General features: G+C 36.2%; 1 protein-coding gene across 6 annotated transcripts in view; it reads left to right on the plus strand.

Annotated features, from left to right (window-relative positions):
* Positions 1–14,291, plus strand: part of vsig4 (V-set and immunoglobulin domain containing 4) — a 115,623-nt gene that overhangs the window by 21,684 nt on the left and 79,648 nt on the right. Inside the window, exons 9-12 of one of the 6 annotated variants that reach the window (XM_033030695.1) lie at positions 1,009–1,095; positions 3,955–3,993; positions 4,297–4,424; positions 10,507–11,506. In XM_033030695.1, the coding sequence (XP_032886586.1) occupies positions 1,009–1,095; positions 3,955–3,993; positions 4,297–4,424; positions 10,507–10,644 (392 nt within the window). In that variant the 3' untranslated portion in view covers positions 10,645–11,506. Of the gene's footprint in view, positions 1–1,008; positions 1,096–3,954; positions 3,994–4,296; positions 4,425–10,506; positions 11,507–14,291 lie in introns of those variants that run through there. The other 5 variants (XM_033030697.1, XM_033030693.1, XM_033030694.1 and 2 more) reach the window with 5 other exon arrangements.

Raw genomic sequence — 14,291 nt, forward strand, 5'->3', positions numbered from 1 at the left:
TCATTTTGATTGCTGCCCATATGACTAAAAATGGTGGCTGAGCAGTCTGTCAGATTGAAGAAATAGTCAGTGTGGTTGAGATGTAGTCAGCTAACTGAATCTGTACTGCCTATCAGCCACCGATTTATACTAATTCTATTTTAAAATAATTCTTCCCACATTTCCCCTTAATCTCAAATGTTCCAAATACCACCCACAGCATCCATTATTCTACCACTTGCTCACTCACTATGGGTTATTTACAGTGGATACTTAAACTCCAAAGCTGCACATCTGAAATATGGGAGCAGACTGGAGTGCCATTGCACCACCACTCCTGTAACAATGGAAACCCATGAGTTCATAGGTGAATGCATTCTCCACGTAGACATCACCAGAGGTCACGATTGAACCTGGGATCATGGGTGCTGTGAAGCAGCAGCTTTACTAATGCTGCTATGCCACTATTCTCAAACAAAGTTTAAAATAAATTATTTCAGATTTTAAGTTGGACTTCAATATGGTTAAGAAAGTTAAATACTTTCTAACATATTATTTACCTGAGAATTAGCATCTATAAGTATTATGCTCCAGAAAGGGCAATTGCTAAAAGGTAACTAGAATGCCGCATGCCATTTAAAAGTCTGCTTTCACCTTGTGCAAAAATATTCTGAGTACGTTCTGAAAATATCGGAAATTCATCGATCACCAGTTTCGGAGATCATACTGGAGATAGTTATGAAACAGTTCCTGTGTTAACATTTATGGAAATAACTATGCATGTGTAGAGGTTGCTGTTGTTGCAACTGCAGTATCCAAATGGTTTGTTTTTGTATGCATGCTTTTTATTACATTAGTTTTGGATTTAGTGGGGTTTTTTCAGTTTCATTCTTGCACACAAAGTTGACACTTCATGGTTTTAAATTGATTTTGTTAGACCATTTCTTTTAAGAGAACGAAAAATTTCTTGGACTGGCTTATAGTAGTACTGCAGTTCTTAACTGTGAGTTTGCTGTCTCTACTATTGAGGCATTCCAGGACTAGCTGCACCTCCCGTCAAGCTGTTCCAGAACAGTAAGAACGCTGGCACTGATCCGACAATGGAAAATTGCCCAGGTATGTCACACCGACAGAAGACAAATCCAGTTCTGGCTAATTACTGCTCAATGAGTCCGTTCTTAGTATATCAGCAATATAATGGACGATATTGTTGACAGTTAGTAATTCACTAATAATTTGCTCACTATTGCTCAGTTTAGAATTTGGTGGAAGCACTTGGCTCTGGACCTCAACATCCTTGGTCCAAAGATCAAGGCTCATTTTGTCAGTGTGCCCTAAATGTGACCTGGTACACTTGAATGTAGTGGGCTAATGGCGAAAGCGCTCCACTGGTTGGATTTGCAACATATACAAAGGATGATTTTGGAAATTGATAATGGTCAATCATGGCAGTCCCGAGATGTCGCTCCAGGAGTTTTTCGGGATAGCTGCTGAGGTTCTTCAGCTGGTTCTTTTAATGATTTTCGTCTTATAGACAGAAGCGCAGATGTGTGATGATTAAAGTTTTTTATTCATTCACAACTGCAGAAAATGAAACAGTTGATCCTTGTTTGTACCATGACCTAAATATTTAGGCAAGGGCTTTCATTTCTTTTGTTTAATTTATTATCTGGAGTGCAACTGGCAAGCATGTGTATTGCCCATCCCAAATTGTCCTTATTTGAATAGCTGCAGACCTTCTGGTGAATATACTTGTACTGTATTGTTGGAAGCTGGTTCAGGATTTTGAATGAGAAGAAGATGAAGGTGATATATTTCTAATTTGGGTATATCTGCAACTTGGGAGGAAACATGCAGGTATTTTCCCATGCACCACAAACCCTTGTCTCTTTCGTTGTTAGAGGTTGCAGGCTTGTGATGCTGTTGTAACATCCTGGGTGAGTCACTGCAGTCCATATTTTTTATGCGTTAGAAATGACAATTGCAATACTGGTGATGGGGGTGTGAATGTTCAATATCATATTTGGAAAATCAATCATGTTAGTTGATTTGGCCTCAATGCTGTCGGGCATCATGAGAGTTGTCTTGATTATTTGAATGAAAGGACTCAAAATGTGGTTGGGCCTTGAATCTTAACCCATGGAATTTGTGCAGTGGGCCGGGATGTTTGCAATCCAAAACGACAACCATTTTCTTTTGTGTGAGCTATGGCTCTGGCCATTGGAAACCTTTCCCCTTGGTGCCCATTGACTTCCGTTTTACCAATGGATGCCACACGTGATTAAATGCTGACATTAATCACATTCTTTCTCACCTCTGGAGTTCGGTTCTTCGATGATGCATAGAGCTAACTGGTTCTGTCTTGAAAATCCAAAGTGGGTGTCAGTGAGCCGTGAATTGGTGGACAAATGCCACCTGATAGCACTGTTAGTAACACTTACCATAGTTTTGCTGCTGATTGGATGCTTCTCGGCCAGATAGGATTAGATCTACTTTCATCGAATGTGCTGAAATCTTTTTCACTTGCCTGGATTGTACAGCTGCATTGACTTGGGTTTAACACTAAATCAAAGCAGTTTGATTGATGAGAAGCTCTTCAATTGCCCTCAATTAAACCAAACATTATTGTATATCATTTATATTCTGAACTATATACAATAGTTACATACTGGGGCTACTAAGACAGCGCCCTGTAAATCTGCAACTTCTGTCACCAAAAATTTGAGAGCAACAGACAATCTGTTGTGTAATGAACTTTGGCTTTCCTTCAGGTCTGATTATTACCCTAACTTCATGGACCTCAAGCTTCATACCCAACATTACTGGTCATATCTTCACCAGAGGGTAGTAGACAACCTGGATGTAAACACTCCCAAAATGATTTGAGTGAGATGATGGGAAGTGTTAGTATTCCCTGCAGTGACCAAGTTTTGTAGAATGTCCCAAGTCCATATTTTGATTCATTTTTTCAGTCCCGAGTGTAAAGAAATGTATATGTTCTGACCATTTCTACACACGGTTAATGCAGGTTTGTTAATGTGACTGTATGGTAAAAATATAGTTTTTTTTAATATAAGGATAGAATGTATAAATTAAAAGTGGGATTCCATCTGTTTTGTCTGATCATGAAAGCTAAGTTTGGACTTGACCTCGTATTTAGCGAGATCTTGTATACTTGGACTGTTCTCATCGGTTCTTTTGTGTGAATGGTTTTATTTTGAGGTTAAATTTGGCCCTTTTGAAGATTCCAAATGTGGCTTTTCCCATGAAAGAATAAATTAGAATGATCAAGATTGTACAGTCCAATCTTGTATATTGTATTTGTTTACCAATAGGATATTGCAGTGCTAGGTGTTCTCAAAATTTTAATTATTGTGCTTGTCTCTGCCTTCTGTAGAGCAGTAGCCTTCCTGTGAATGTTTTTATGAATAGTTTGGGGATCCATTTGGCCTACTATATGTTTTGCTATTGACCAACTTGAGAAGACTTGGATATTTTAGGAATCTTCATTTTAGTTCCATAGATCTTATTTGAATACGTATTACAGTATATTAAAATGGCTGCTTTTGTTGGTTTTAGGAAAGCAGAATAATATCTTCCTTTCCTGTGAAATAACTTGTCTTCATTGAAACTAACAGCCAAGCCTTTATATCCGCAATATTCATCCTGTATGCAGTTTGGTTATAAGCTTGGAATCAATTTGAATGAAAGGAAGAATTGAGAATATTCAAAATTTGACTATTAAAGTATTCTTTCCAGGGTTCCTTCCAGTATTGAATCGCAGTGGCAGTCTAGGAATGTGAAGCTCTAAATATGTTGCATGTTTTCCTCTGCACTTTTATGTTTTTAGTTTTCTTATTCCATGTTCTTGTTTTGTGGAAATCATTCAAATATATTTAAATTGTGCAATGTTCATTTAGAATGGCAATGCTTGGAATTCGTTTTAATTTTGTTTTCTGCATCTATTCATTTTAGTGGGACTATCTGCAGTTGATTTTTCAAATCTTAAAGCAGGTATGTAATTTTTTTATTTCATATAATTTGCACCTCTTTAGTTGCTGAAATGATCCCAAAATAGAATTGTTGAATGGAGATAATAAATCAGTGCAATCGCAATCTCAAGACAATATAATAGACTGCCTAATCTTATGTGGAACAAAGTAATGTAAACCGGACTAGAAAAGAATGGGAACTTGCGTGAATTGTAAGAGTTGATGGTGCAGGGATCTGCATTTTGAGCAAGTAGATGCCAGATGAATGGCAAATGTTATAACAAATTCTTCAGTCAATATTTTACTAAAACACTGTATTCGCCAGTCTCTACAAACCAAGTTCCGCAGCCACTTATGGGAATGAACAGACCCACTGTGAATACCAATGCACCACCACCTCAAGGTCCACCTGGAAGCCTGGGAAACCAAATGCCAGAAAACAACATTGGATTGGTAATGTATTAATATGTTGCAAAATATAACTAACACGGTAGAATATAGATGTGAATATAAGAAGAATAGTAAGTGAACCTGAACTTCCAGGAATATTTTTATTCTTTCAAGTGTTAGTAAGGGAAATAATGTGGCTAAAATCAAACGTTATATAGTTATGTTTGTTGGTGTGAGTTTGGTGAAGCTCTAACTATGTTTGCAATATGTAGAGCATTTTGTTTAGTGTTTTAATTCTGTCAAGTGTTACTTAACCAACACTTAAGTACTGATTCCTTTTCTTGTAGAAGAGGATTTGTTTTCCTTTACTAGATTTTCAGCCATGTCCTCAAAAAACTTTGAAGCTATGCCTTACTTTTGGTTTAGAGTGCTCGGATGGATTATCTGACTTTGGCTCTTATCCTATAGTTATATTGGTGCAAATATTTCATAACTACGTGCTATTTTCAACATTTTTCTCGTATATTGCACAATAACTTATTCTGCGTTAATTCAATGTCAAAGTGACATGGAATTATACAAGAGAAGAAAACCAGCAAGATAATATAGTATAGCCTCTAAAATATCCCTGCTTTCTTAATTCCAAGTTCTCACAGGAAACGCAGATCTGAACTCCATTCCACCAGGCTTGCGTTGTAATGGTTATTAATCTATCAGTTTATACTAATTACATAGAAAGCGGCGTATGCTTTTCTTTCGTGAATTTAGCAATACATTTCAAGATAGCTGTATGAAAGACACAAATTTCTGACTTCCCAGTTACTTTCTAAATGGCAAGTTGCCATTTGCCGAAGCAATTTATTTGTAAGGGCAATGCTTCGTCTTTCTGTAGCAGAAGAATGCTATTTCTTCATTAGCAGCTTTTAGTCTTGTTTTAATATTCCGTAATACTTCTGATCTGATCAGATCATCAGGCTACTAGCTGATTTTCAATTTATCTCTTGACCTCTATTTGCTTTCTGGAGTAAATAAGGATGAATTATGATGAGTCCCCTGCTGGACCAACATATGCATAACTTAATACCAGGTTCAGTAAAAGTTTGAACTGGGTTTACACATAGTACCAAAATGAGATTGTGAATGGATAGAAAAATAGAAGAAAATCCAAAGAGAAAAGTTTGACTGCAGACTTCTGGAAATATTGAGGAAGTGGTTTGAGTTTAAATAGGTGAAAGTCAACTTCTCAGAATAAAATACTTACAGGGAATTCTTAATTTGTATTCCAGTTTTGTATTCCATTTATCCGGTTTCTTGTAGACTTAACTGTTTCAGGCACCACGGTTATGTTGAGAGCGTTACTTCTTATGTATTCTTTTGACATGGATTTTGTTCCAATAAGATGATATACTATTGCCTGGTCTGTAATTGGCAATGATTCCATATATTATTTAATGCAGTTAAAACAGTTTCTGTGTATACTGTCACCTCTTTACATTGGATTTCTGTATCCACACTTGTAAAACTGACCGTTTAAGCTTGTAGACTAAAATTACATGGTCCGTGCCAGTGGTGGTGTTGTATTCCAACCACCGAAAGGAGAAAGCACTTGTATTTGTGCTAAGCTTGTATAAGAATTTATTATGGAAAAACTATGTGCAGACCACGACTTAAAATCGATCTGAGCTACATTGATACACTAATGTGCCTGTAGCTTGCACATGGTCTCTGTTCTGTGCAGTGTCTCAGGAGGTTAACTGTAAAATAATCCATAATTGGCAAGCAGGTACTAAACTTTGAGAGTTATACATTCAAAAGGCAATACCACTTAACTTAGTGTGGATATGCCAAATCATTTATTTACATACGTAGTGAATAATGAGATTTTGTACTGAAATAAAAGGCACTAATGGGACGATGGATGCCTATATCAGTTTTGAAGGTGCTGTTATACAAGGCTTTTGTGTCATTTTTTTAAGGAACTCCAGCCTACCTGACATATTGCCAAATCACTCATTCCATTCTTTGTATGAAAGCTATTCGACATCGGAGGCTATTAGTACAATATTATGATTATACAGTGTCCTGTGTAGCTTATTATCAATTGAAAACAGCATTGCTAGATTTAATTCCCATTCGTTTTCTTGAATAGGATTATACTGACTTATGCGTATTATAGTTACACATCGCCAAGTAGATTTTGTTAGTTGGATTTTCTGGAAATTAGTTTTGAAATGAAACATTTCTGAACCTGTTCTACATAAGGCAGTCGCTCATCATGAATATATTGGTGATAGGAAAAATTAAACCCTTAATTGATCGAATAATTTTAATGTAAAATGATTTGGTGTCTTGATTGTTATGGGGAAGTTATTGTTCTATTAGGCTATGTTTTTTCCCCATGAGATGCCATCATGCCATCATTTAGACTAATTCTGTAATCCTTAAGCAGTGGCCAGGACTATTAATTAATTTTAGTATTATTTGGAGGGCACGGCCTCCACATAGGAAACGACCTTGCAGATATTTTGTATAATTATATATTTGGAACTAGTTTTCTATGTTTGTATGCCTTTGAAAGTTTGATAATTGATCTTATATACGCCTTCTTGTAGTTGTCATTACCTGGTTAATTCATGCACCAGCAACAGTTTTGTGTTTGCAGATATAAATTAGACTTTCTTGAAATTTAATTTTTGAGTGATGAGGCTTGAATTCCATTGATTTTGCAGTTGATCCATTTAAGTATAGGTAGTTCTGCTATCATGCGATTGTTGCATTCCCAAGAAACCATACAATATAGAAATCATGTTACGAAAACATTTGTGTCATTGGGGAAGGAGCAATTGCAATTCAGGCAATTTTTATTTTTGCCGTATTTTGATATATAATGGCATTTTTAATAGTTACAAGTTTATTTTTGTTAATGCAAATGAATGCCAAAGGCGACATTATACTCTATTAGGGTTTAATAGAGTATAATTTTACACGTGTGTCAGTAGATGCTATTGCTGGTCAATTTCTATGGTCACTTGCAGTTAAACTGACACCGTTGTTCCTAAGAGACAATAGTATGATTACTGTGGGCAGGTTGATGTGAACAGTTTTTTTCCAAGCCAACTTTATTTCTGCTTGTCAATTTCAAAGTAGCTTTGAAGTGGTTCTCAAGCCTATCAAAATCGCATTATAACCAATTTGGCCTGCGTAATTCAAATAGTGTTCCCATATTCTTCAATTGCAATGTGTCCTATTCATGTCATGGAAGTGCATGTTATAGCAGAACTATCTGCATTGATGTCGTATCACCAGTGTCTAAGGCATGGTGCTCTATATTCCAGAACGTATTGTTAATACAAGATGCACAATGAGGATTTAAAGCATTTTCATGTGCAATCACATTTCTTGTTGGTCACTTCTAAAATTACACATTGAAATCCACTGCACAAAATGAGCCAGTAACAGTTTGAGGGAAATTTAATTTTAATTGCATTTTGGCAACATTGTTATAAGCACTAGCCTCTGTACTACTTTTATTTTTTTTTAAAAGGGAAGCAGAGAACCTGTGACTTTTCCTCAAGTGTTTTATTCGTATTTCTGTGGGGAAAGTTTGTGGCATTTGCTGTCGGGCACCTTCAGAAAGGCTATGAATTTCTCGGCAGTTTCAATATGGCGTGTGAAGCACTCTGGTTGTCGCTCATTCATTCAGTCTGTTGTGTGATGTCCCAGGACAACAATGTGAAGGTTTCTTAACGTAACAGTTTATAGCTACTAAAAAGTACATGTGCTGATAGCGCTATAGTGCCTTGTATGCCATAATTATTGATCAGTACTTTTCCATAGACCTTCTGGCAGCTGTTTCTTCTTGGACATATCCATGACTGAGCCTGTTGCCAATGTCATGATTTTAGTCTGGTCGAGCCAGGTCAATGATATTTATAGATGTTTTGACTTTAAGAATCCAAACATCTAATTGAATTCTAGGTTGCACAAACATTGAAGTAAATGTCAGTTTTTGTAATTTGAACTGCAAATAAGTGCCGAGTATGGAATGGAATACAATTAATGGATTTCAATGCTCCCTTCCATTAATGGAAATCTCAATTATTTTTGTTCTGCCCCACTACTGATGGGATATTTTTAATGTGTGCCCTTGAACCTATATGTAAACATACACTTAACAGTTAATGGTGCTGTTTGCCATTTGGTAAATTGGATTTTTTATTGTTTAAAACCTTTTGTAGTTTTCTTTCTCTGGTTCTGAAGTTAGAGATAACTCCTTAGATGATGTGCTTGTTGGTTTTATTGCCCGAGTCATCTCAGGAAAATGTCAAAGTATTTTGCTCTTCGGTTGCACTTTTGACTGGGATTGATGACAGTACTTTGCATTGTCCTTTATTCCAGGTAATTAATTTCAATTCCGAAAGAAACTGCAGTGCATGCAACCAAGTATTAAACTCTTTCTTTCACCCCCACCCCCCATCCCCAACCTTCTCTCTGCCCATCCATCACACAATTAGACATTCACAACTACTTTTTTCTTCTCGGATGATCATAATAACGTACTAATATTCACTGACTGCAGGCATTTTAGTTTTAAATTTAAAAGAAACTGCAGCATGTTAATCTCCAAAATATAATAATTAATATATTTAAAATATTGCAGACTTTTTGAGACTCTGCATCGGGTCACTGGTGGAAAACTTTTTGATTTTGGAGATGATGCACTGGAAATCAAAACATTGAGGACAAGACATTCCATTTACAGTTTGTTTTGAGTTTAAAGTTTTGAAACTATTGCGTAGCATGTTGCTGAATTTTTGATCATTTTTGCCTTTTCCATTCCACCAACCTCCCCTCCCCCATGCCCAAACTCCTGATTCTTCAACCAGACGTTGCATCTCATGTTGTCCGTAGACATCCTTTTATGATTGTTCATTTATAGAAAGGGTTTTATTGTGCCAACTCCCCATGCTCCCACCTTTTCCGAGGCTAGAGGCACCAGAGCTGAACTTGCTCTGAGGAGGATCTTAATTAGTAAAATGGGACCATGAATAGCTTCTGTTGTTGCTATTTCAATGAAGGTTTTTTCTAAAAGTGATTTTACAGGAACCTAACCACGATGCAGAAAGTGAAATCCTCATTAAAGGAGGAGGAGGAGGAGGAGGGAAAACTACTTTTCGATGTGATTAAATATAGGAGTTTTGGAATACCAATCTGATAGTATTAATGGGTGGCTTACATGATCTATTTTCTAGTATAATTGGTAAATGTTATTGGAAAGATGAAGTGATATATAATTGACTTGCTATGGAGAATAGAAAGTAATCTGCTTTTATTGTTCTTCAGCAAGAACATTCCCATTCTAGAAGTTTAAGCAACTTTGAATTAACTTGTATATTCCATATTTGTTATATATATATATGGCAATTTATCTTGCTGAGGGAATTGTTTGTTTTGATAGCTTGCTTTTGAGCACCAATAAGACTTTTATTTTGCTAATTATATCTCTCTGCTAAGATGTTGATTCTTTGTCACAGTTCCATGTATGAGCCTTCCCTGGCTCTTGGTTATTGTTGAGAACTAAGGCTTTCTAGTTAAGCTTAGTCTTTGAGCACGCTTCTAACAAAGGTGATTATATCCTATTTAACTGATCTGTAATCTACACAAACCAAAACCAGAATTTGGAACCTGTTAAAAGTGTTGACACTTATTTAACAAAGAAATGCTCAAGTATTTGTGTACATCATTTTTGGACCTTAGTTAATATCAGGATACTTTAGGTGCATGCACTATTCTATCTGATAACTTCCGACGTGTGTGTGTCTGCATCTACGATTGATGTTCCTGAAAGAGTAGTTGGCTTACCTTTTTTGTTTTCTTTGTTCTTATTTTGTACATTTATATTTTGTCAGTTTTAGTAAGTGCTGTATACAGACAGCAAGTGGAAGGTACTGAAATGTTTCCCTAAGTTTGTTATTATCTTGTAAGTCTAATATAATTACCCCTTTCCCTTTTTTTATCGGTACTTCTGGACCCTGCTGAATTTCATCGTTCCATTGGGGATTCTCAACCTGCCTAATGTAAAATCTACGTTGGACTTGCAATGAACATTAATATCAATTTCTACGCATTTTAACTAAATTAATAGCCTAATGATCGATTTGTTCCTGGAAATATGGATGGTCAAGCAAATAACATGGGCGGACCGATGGTTGGCAGCCCTGCTGGGTTTCCCCGTGGAAATCAAGTTGCAGAGTTTGGTGCAAACAAACGTCGTAGATACTAAATACAGACCTGAAAGATGCAGTAGCCTTTAGCCATTCCACTTAATTGCCTCGAGTATTTTTGCAGATTGTATCAGTTGTAATGAGCTTTAGTACATACGGTCTTTTTGGTATTTTACTGTTTCAAATATTCTTTTAACTTCCTGTTGGATGTATTTAGTGAATGTGCATGATATGTTTCAGTAATCCACAATGTACATAATGTAATGCACAAGTTGCAGAGAAATTGGACAAAAAGTCTCACTGAGATGTTACTATTTTGATATTTGTTTAGCTGCTCTAGCACCACCTTCAATGAAACAGTCTTCTGGAAAAATTTCGTCTTCTGTGATTTTTGTTTTTTTTTTAAAGTGATTTCAGACAGTAAAATTGGAATCTCAAATGGCTTATGTGTTTTTATTTTGTATTGCTGAAGGCTTTATGTTGATATGTTTAGTATTTTAAATATAGTAGATGGGGTTGGGATGGGAGCGAAACATAACCAATAGGTGGGTTTGCATTTGAGTTTGTTGGAATGTGGAATGGGCTTAAGCCTTTTGACATGGACTAGGCAGAATTGAAGTTTATTGACCATACCATGCTGTGTTGGCTTTATAAGGATATGGTGAATTCTGTTTTCGAGGTTCTTAAGATTGAAATATTTGAAACTACTGACCATATCTATCATGAATTATCTTGTATTTGTGGGTTGGGACATGAGAATTAAAATTCACCTGATCCCTGGAAAACATGCCTGACTTGCAGGAAAATAAATCAAATATAAACCCACCTTTTTGAAATTGATACCCTCTAGTTTGTTCACAGTTGCTTGGTATACGTTGCAATACACGCTTTAAGATACAAATAAAGTTCTCGGCAATCTTTCCTGTATTGTAATGTATTCATTTACAGCCCCGAATTTTTTTTGTTAATAATTAATATATTGTTGGTGCTCATTCCTGTAGTATTTTTTTTTTATTTTGCAAAGTTTCTTACCTTTCATTTCAATTATTCATCATTTGGAGATTTAAGAGGAATTTATTTTTGAGTCTTTTTTGTTTATAGGTGAAACCTGACCTTTTATCTTGGACATTGTTAAATAAAAGGAGAAAATTGCTTGAACCTACCTAATTTCCCAGTTGCTAAACACTTTTCAGAGCTGCCAATTAATACGGATTTTCCGTATTTAGTACTGAAATGCGATAAGAAAACTGATGTACAATTTTGTGATGTTAAATACGGATTTTAAATACGGAGTTCAATTCAGTCTGAAGAAGGGTCTCGACCAGAAACATCACCCATTCCTTCTCTCCAGAGTTGCTGCCTGTCCCGCTCCAGGTTTAAACAGAGCGCTGTCAGTATAACGCGTGGGAATTTAAACAAAGAGCTGTTGGCTGAAGCGCTGTGGGATCTAAATATAGCGTTACCGGCTGGAGCGCTATGGGCTTTACACATAGCGCATTGGCCACAGCTATGGGCCACAGACTGTTCAGCAAAATTCTCAAATAACAATGAGTCTTTGAAATTCTCTATGAGCCGTTGCTTATTTTTCAGGCAGTGGTAGAATTCTGGATAAGCCTAGTGGTGAAAGGTTACCAGTGGGATTGCAGTTACATTGGGATTGGCCTTGATTTTACAGAACGGTGGATGGTCTCAAGGGGGAGAGAGGGAGGGGGGAGAGGATGGAGAGGGAGGGAGAAAAAAAGGAAGGGAGGGTGGGAGGGAAAGGGGAGGGAGGGATGGAGGGAGAGGGAGTGTTCCAAAATGGCTTCTACATCATCATCTGTTGCTAAAAGCAGGAAGCAGCCATTCAAACAGCAGTATACAAAGAGATGGCAATGAATGCACTGTCAAGTAAGGTGCGTAGAAGACATGTCAATTGGTAGCAAATTTATTAATTCTTGTACTTTTACATGGGTATGTCTGCACATAAAAAAATAAAAAATTTCAGCAAGATGGCACGGCGTAAAAATACTGATTTTTAAAATGCTGAAATACCCAAGTCGCACTAGCTTCTCGTTTTCACCCAACCAACAGCTAACAATGGCCTGTTTCCTTTATCATCACTACTTTTTTGCATATCTTTCATCTTTGTTATTTATATCTCAACATCATTGTCTATATCTCTTGTTTCCCTTATCCCTAACCAGTCTGAAGAAGGGTCTAGACCCGAAACGTTACCCATTCCTTCCCCACAGAGATGCTGCCTGTCCCGCTGAGTTACTCCAGTTTTTTGTGTCTAACTTCAGAAAAAAATTAATTAGTTTTGATCATAAAATGTCTCAGATTCTGTAGATGACTGATCTGAGCCATGCTTAAATACTGTTAATTCAAGGCAGCCAGCAGTTTTGTCCATGCAAAACTAAATTGCTCCTTTTACTACATAGTACTCGAGTGAAAATGTGAATCTTAATGGAAAATCTTTGATGTTGATAACAGAAATATGCCTGTTGAAACTTTTCTTTTGCTCATCATTTTGTCATCTTGCCTTCAGTGTTACTCTGAATGCCCAGAAGAAACACACTTTAGTTTAGTGGAAATATTTTGATGCAGATGGGCTGCAATAAATGGTACATAAGATTTGGCTGGTCTAAAAAACCTATTTAAAATAAAAATCATAATTGCAGAAAGATTTAAACTGGTCTTGTCATAATAAACTCTGTGCGCGGACATCTGTGCAGTCAAGAACTCCACACATAACCGATATATTTTCCCTAAGTTTTTAAGTTGCTTTCCTACGGGCAACATTGGTTTTATTTTTACAACTTCTGTATTGCAAATGATGGTATACGATAGCCTTCAATTTTGCTTTTCATCTATTACTGATCCAACTCCTTTTGATAGCTTTCAATTGGTTTACAATTGATTTTAAGGTAATCTCTCTGCAGTCATGTTAATAAGTTTTTATCTCCAATTTTCCCTCGTTTAAATTGTGGATTGGTCCCTTAAGTATGTAAGCAAATAGTTTGCTTACAGCAGAATTTTTATGATGTATAATTTCAAAGACATACTTTACATAATTTTGTTTATTCTTTATTTGAAAGAAGGCATGGAAAATTGGCAGCTAACTGGTACATCATATTTTTTTTCACCAATGCCTCCATGCATTCCCAATTTCTTCTAACTTAGCTTCATGAATATTCTGAGTTCACCATGGCATGTTGAATGTGAAGTCAAACGAGTATATATACATATATAAAAAATGAAGGCTCTTCCATATTCTAAATGTATGACGTTATATATGCCTATCTATTAATTTAAGAGTAATCTACCCTATCCTACCAAACGTACAATTGATGGACATCATTTTGAAGATCATGTATTTGTTATTTAAAAACAGCACTTGCCCTACAAGCTTGTGCTGTAAGCATATTAAATGGCATCGCTCTTATTTCATAAATCATCCCCGACAACATCATCTCTTAGTCTGCAAGAGGTGAAACCAAATTTAAAAAAAAAGTATTTTTGAAGTTATGCATATTTCCGCCAAAACTGATGAGGATCTTTTAACGATTTTTGCTTTGGAAAATCCAATTAAATATCTGGCTAGCGATGCTCACTAGCTTTATTATTTAGTCTCCAGACTTGAGCTGTATTATTTCTTAAATCATTCTTTGATAACTGACATTTGCATTCATGGATGGCATCCTGTGAACACCAAGCACTTGCC

This window comes from Amblyraja radiata, chromosome 12 (genome assembly GCF_010909765.2).
Source record: "Amblyraja radiata isolate CabotCenter1 chromosome 12, sAmbRad1.1.pri, whole genome shotgun sequence".
NCBI lineage: Eukaryota > Metazoa > Chordata > Chondrichthyes > Rajiformes > Rajidae > Amblyraja > Amblyraja radiata.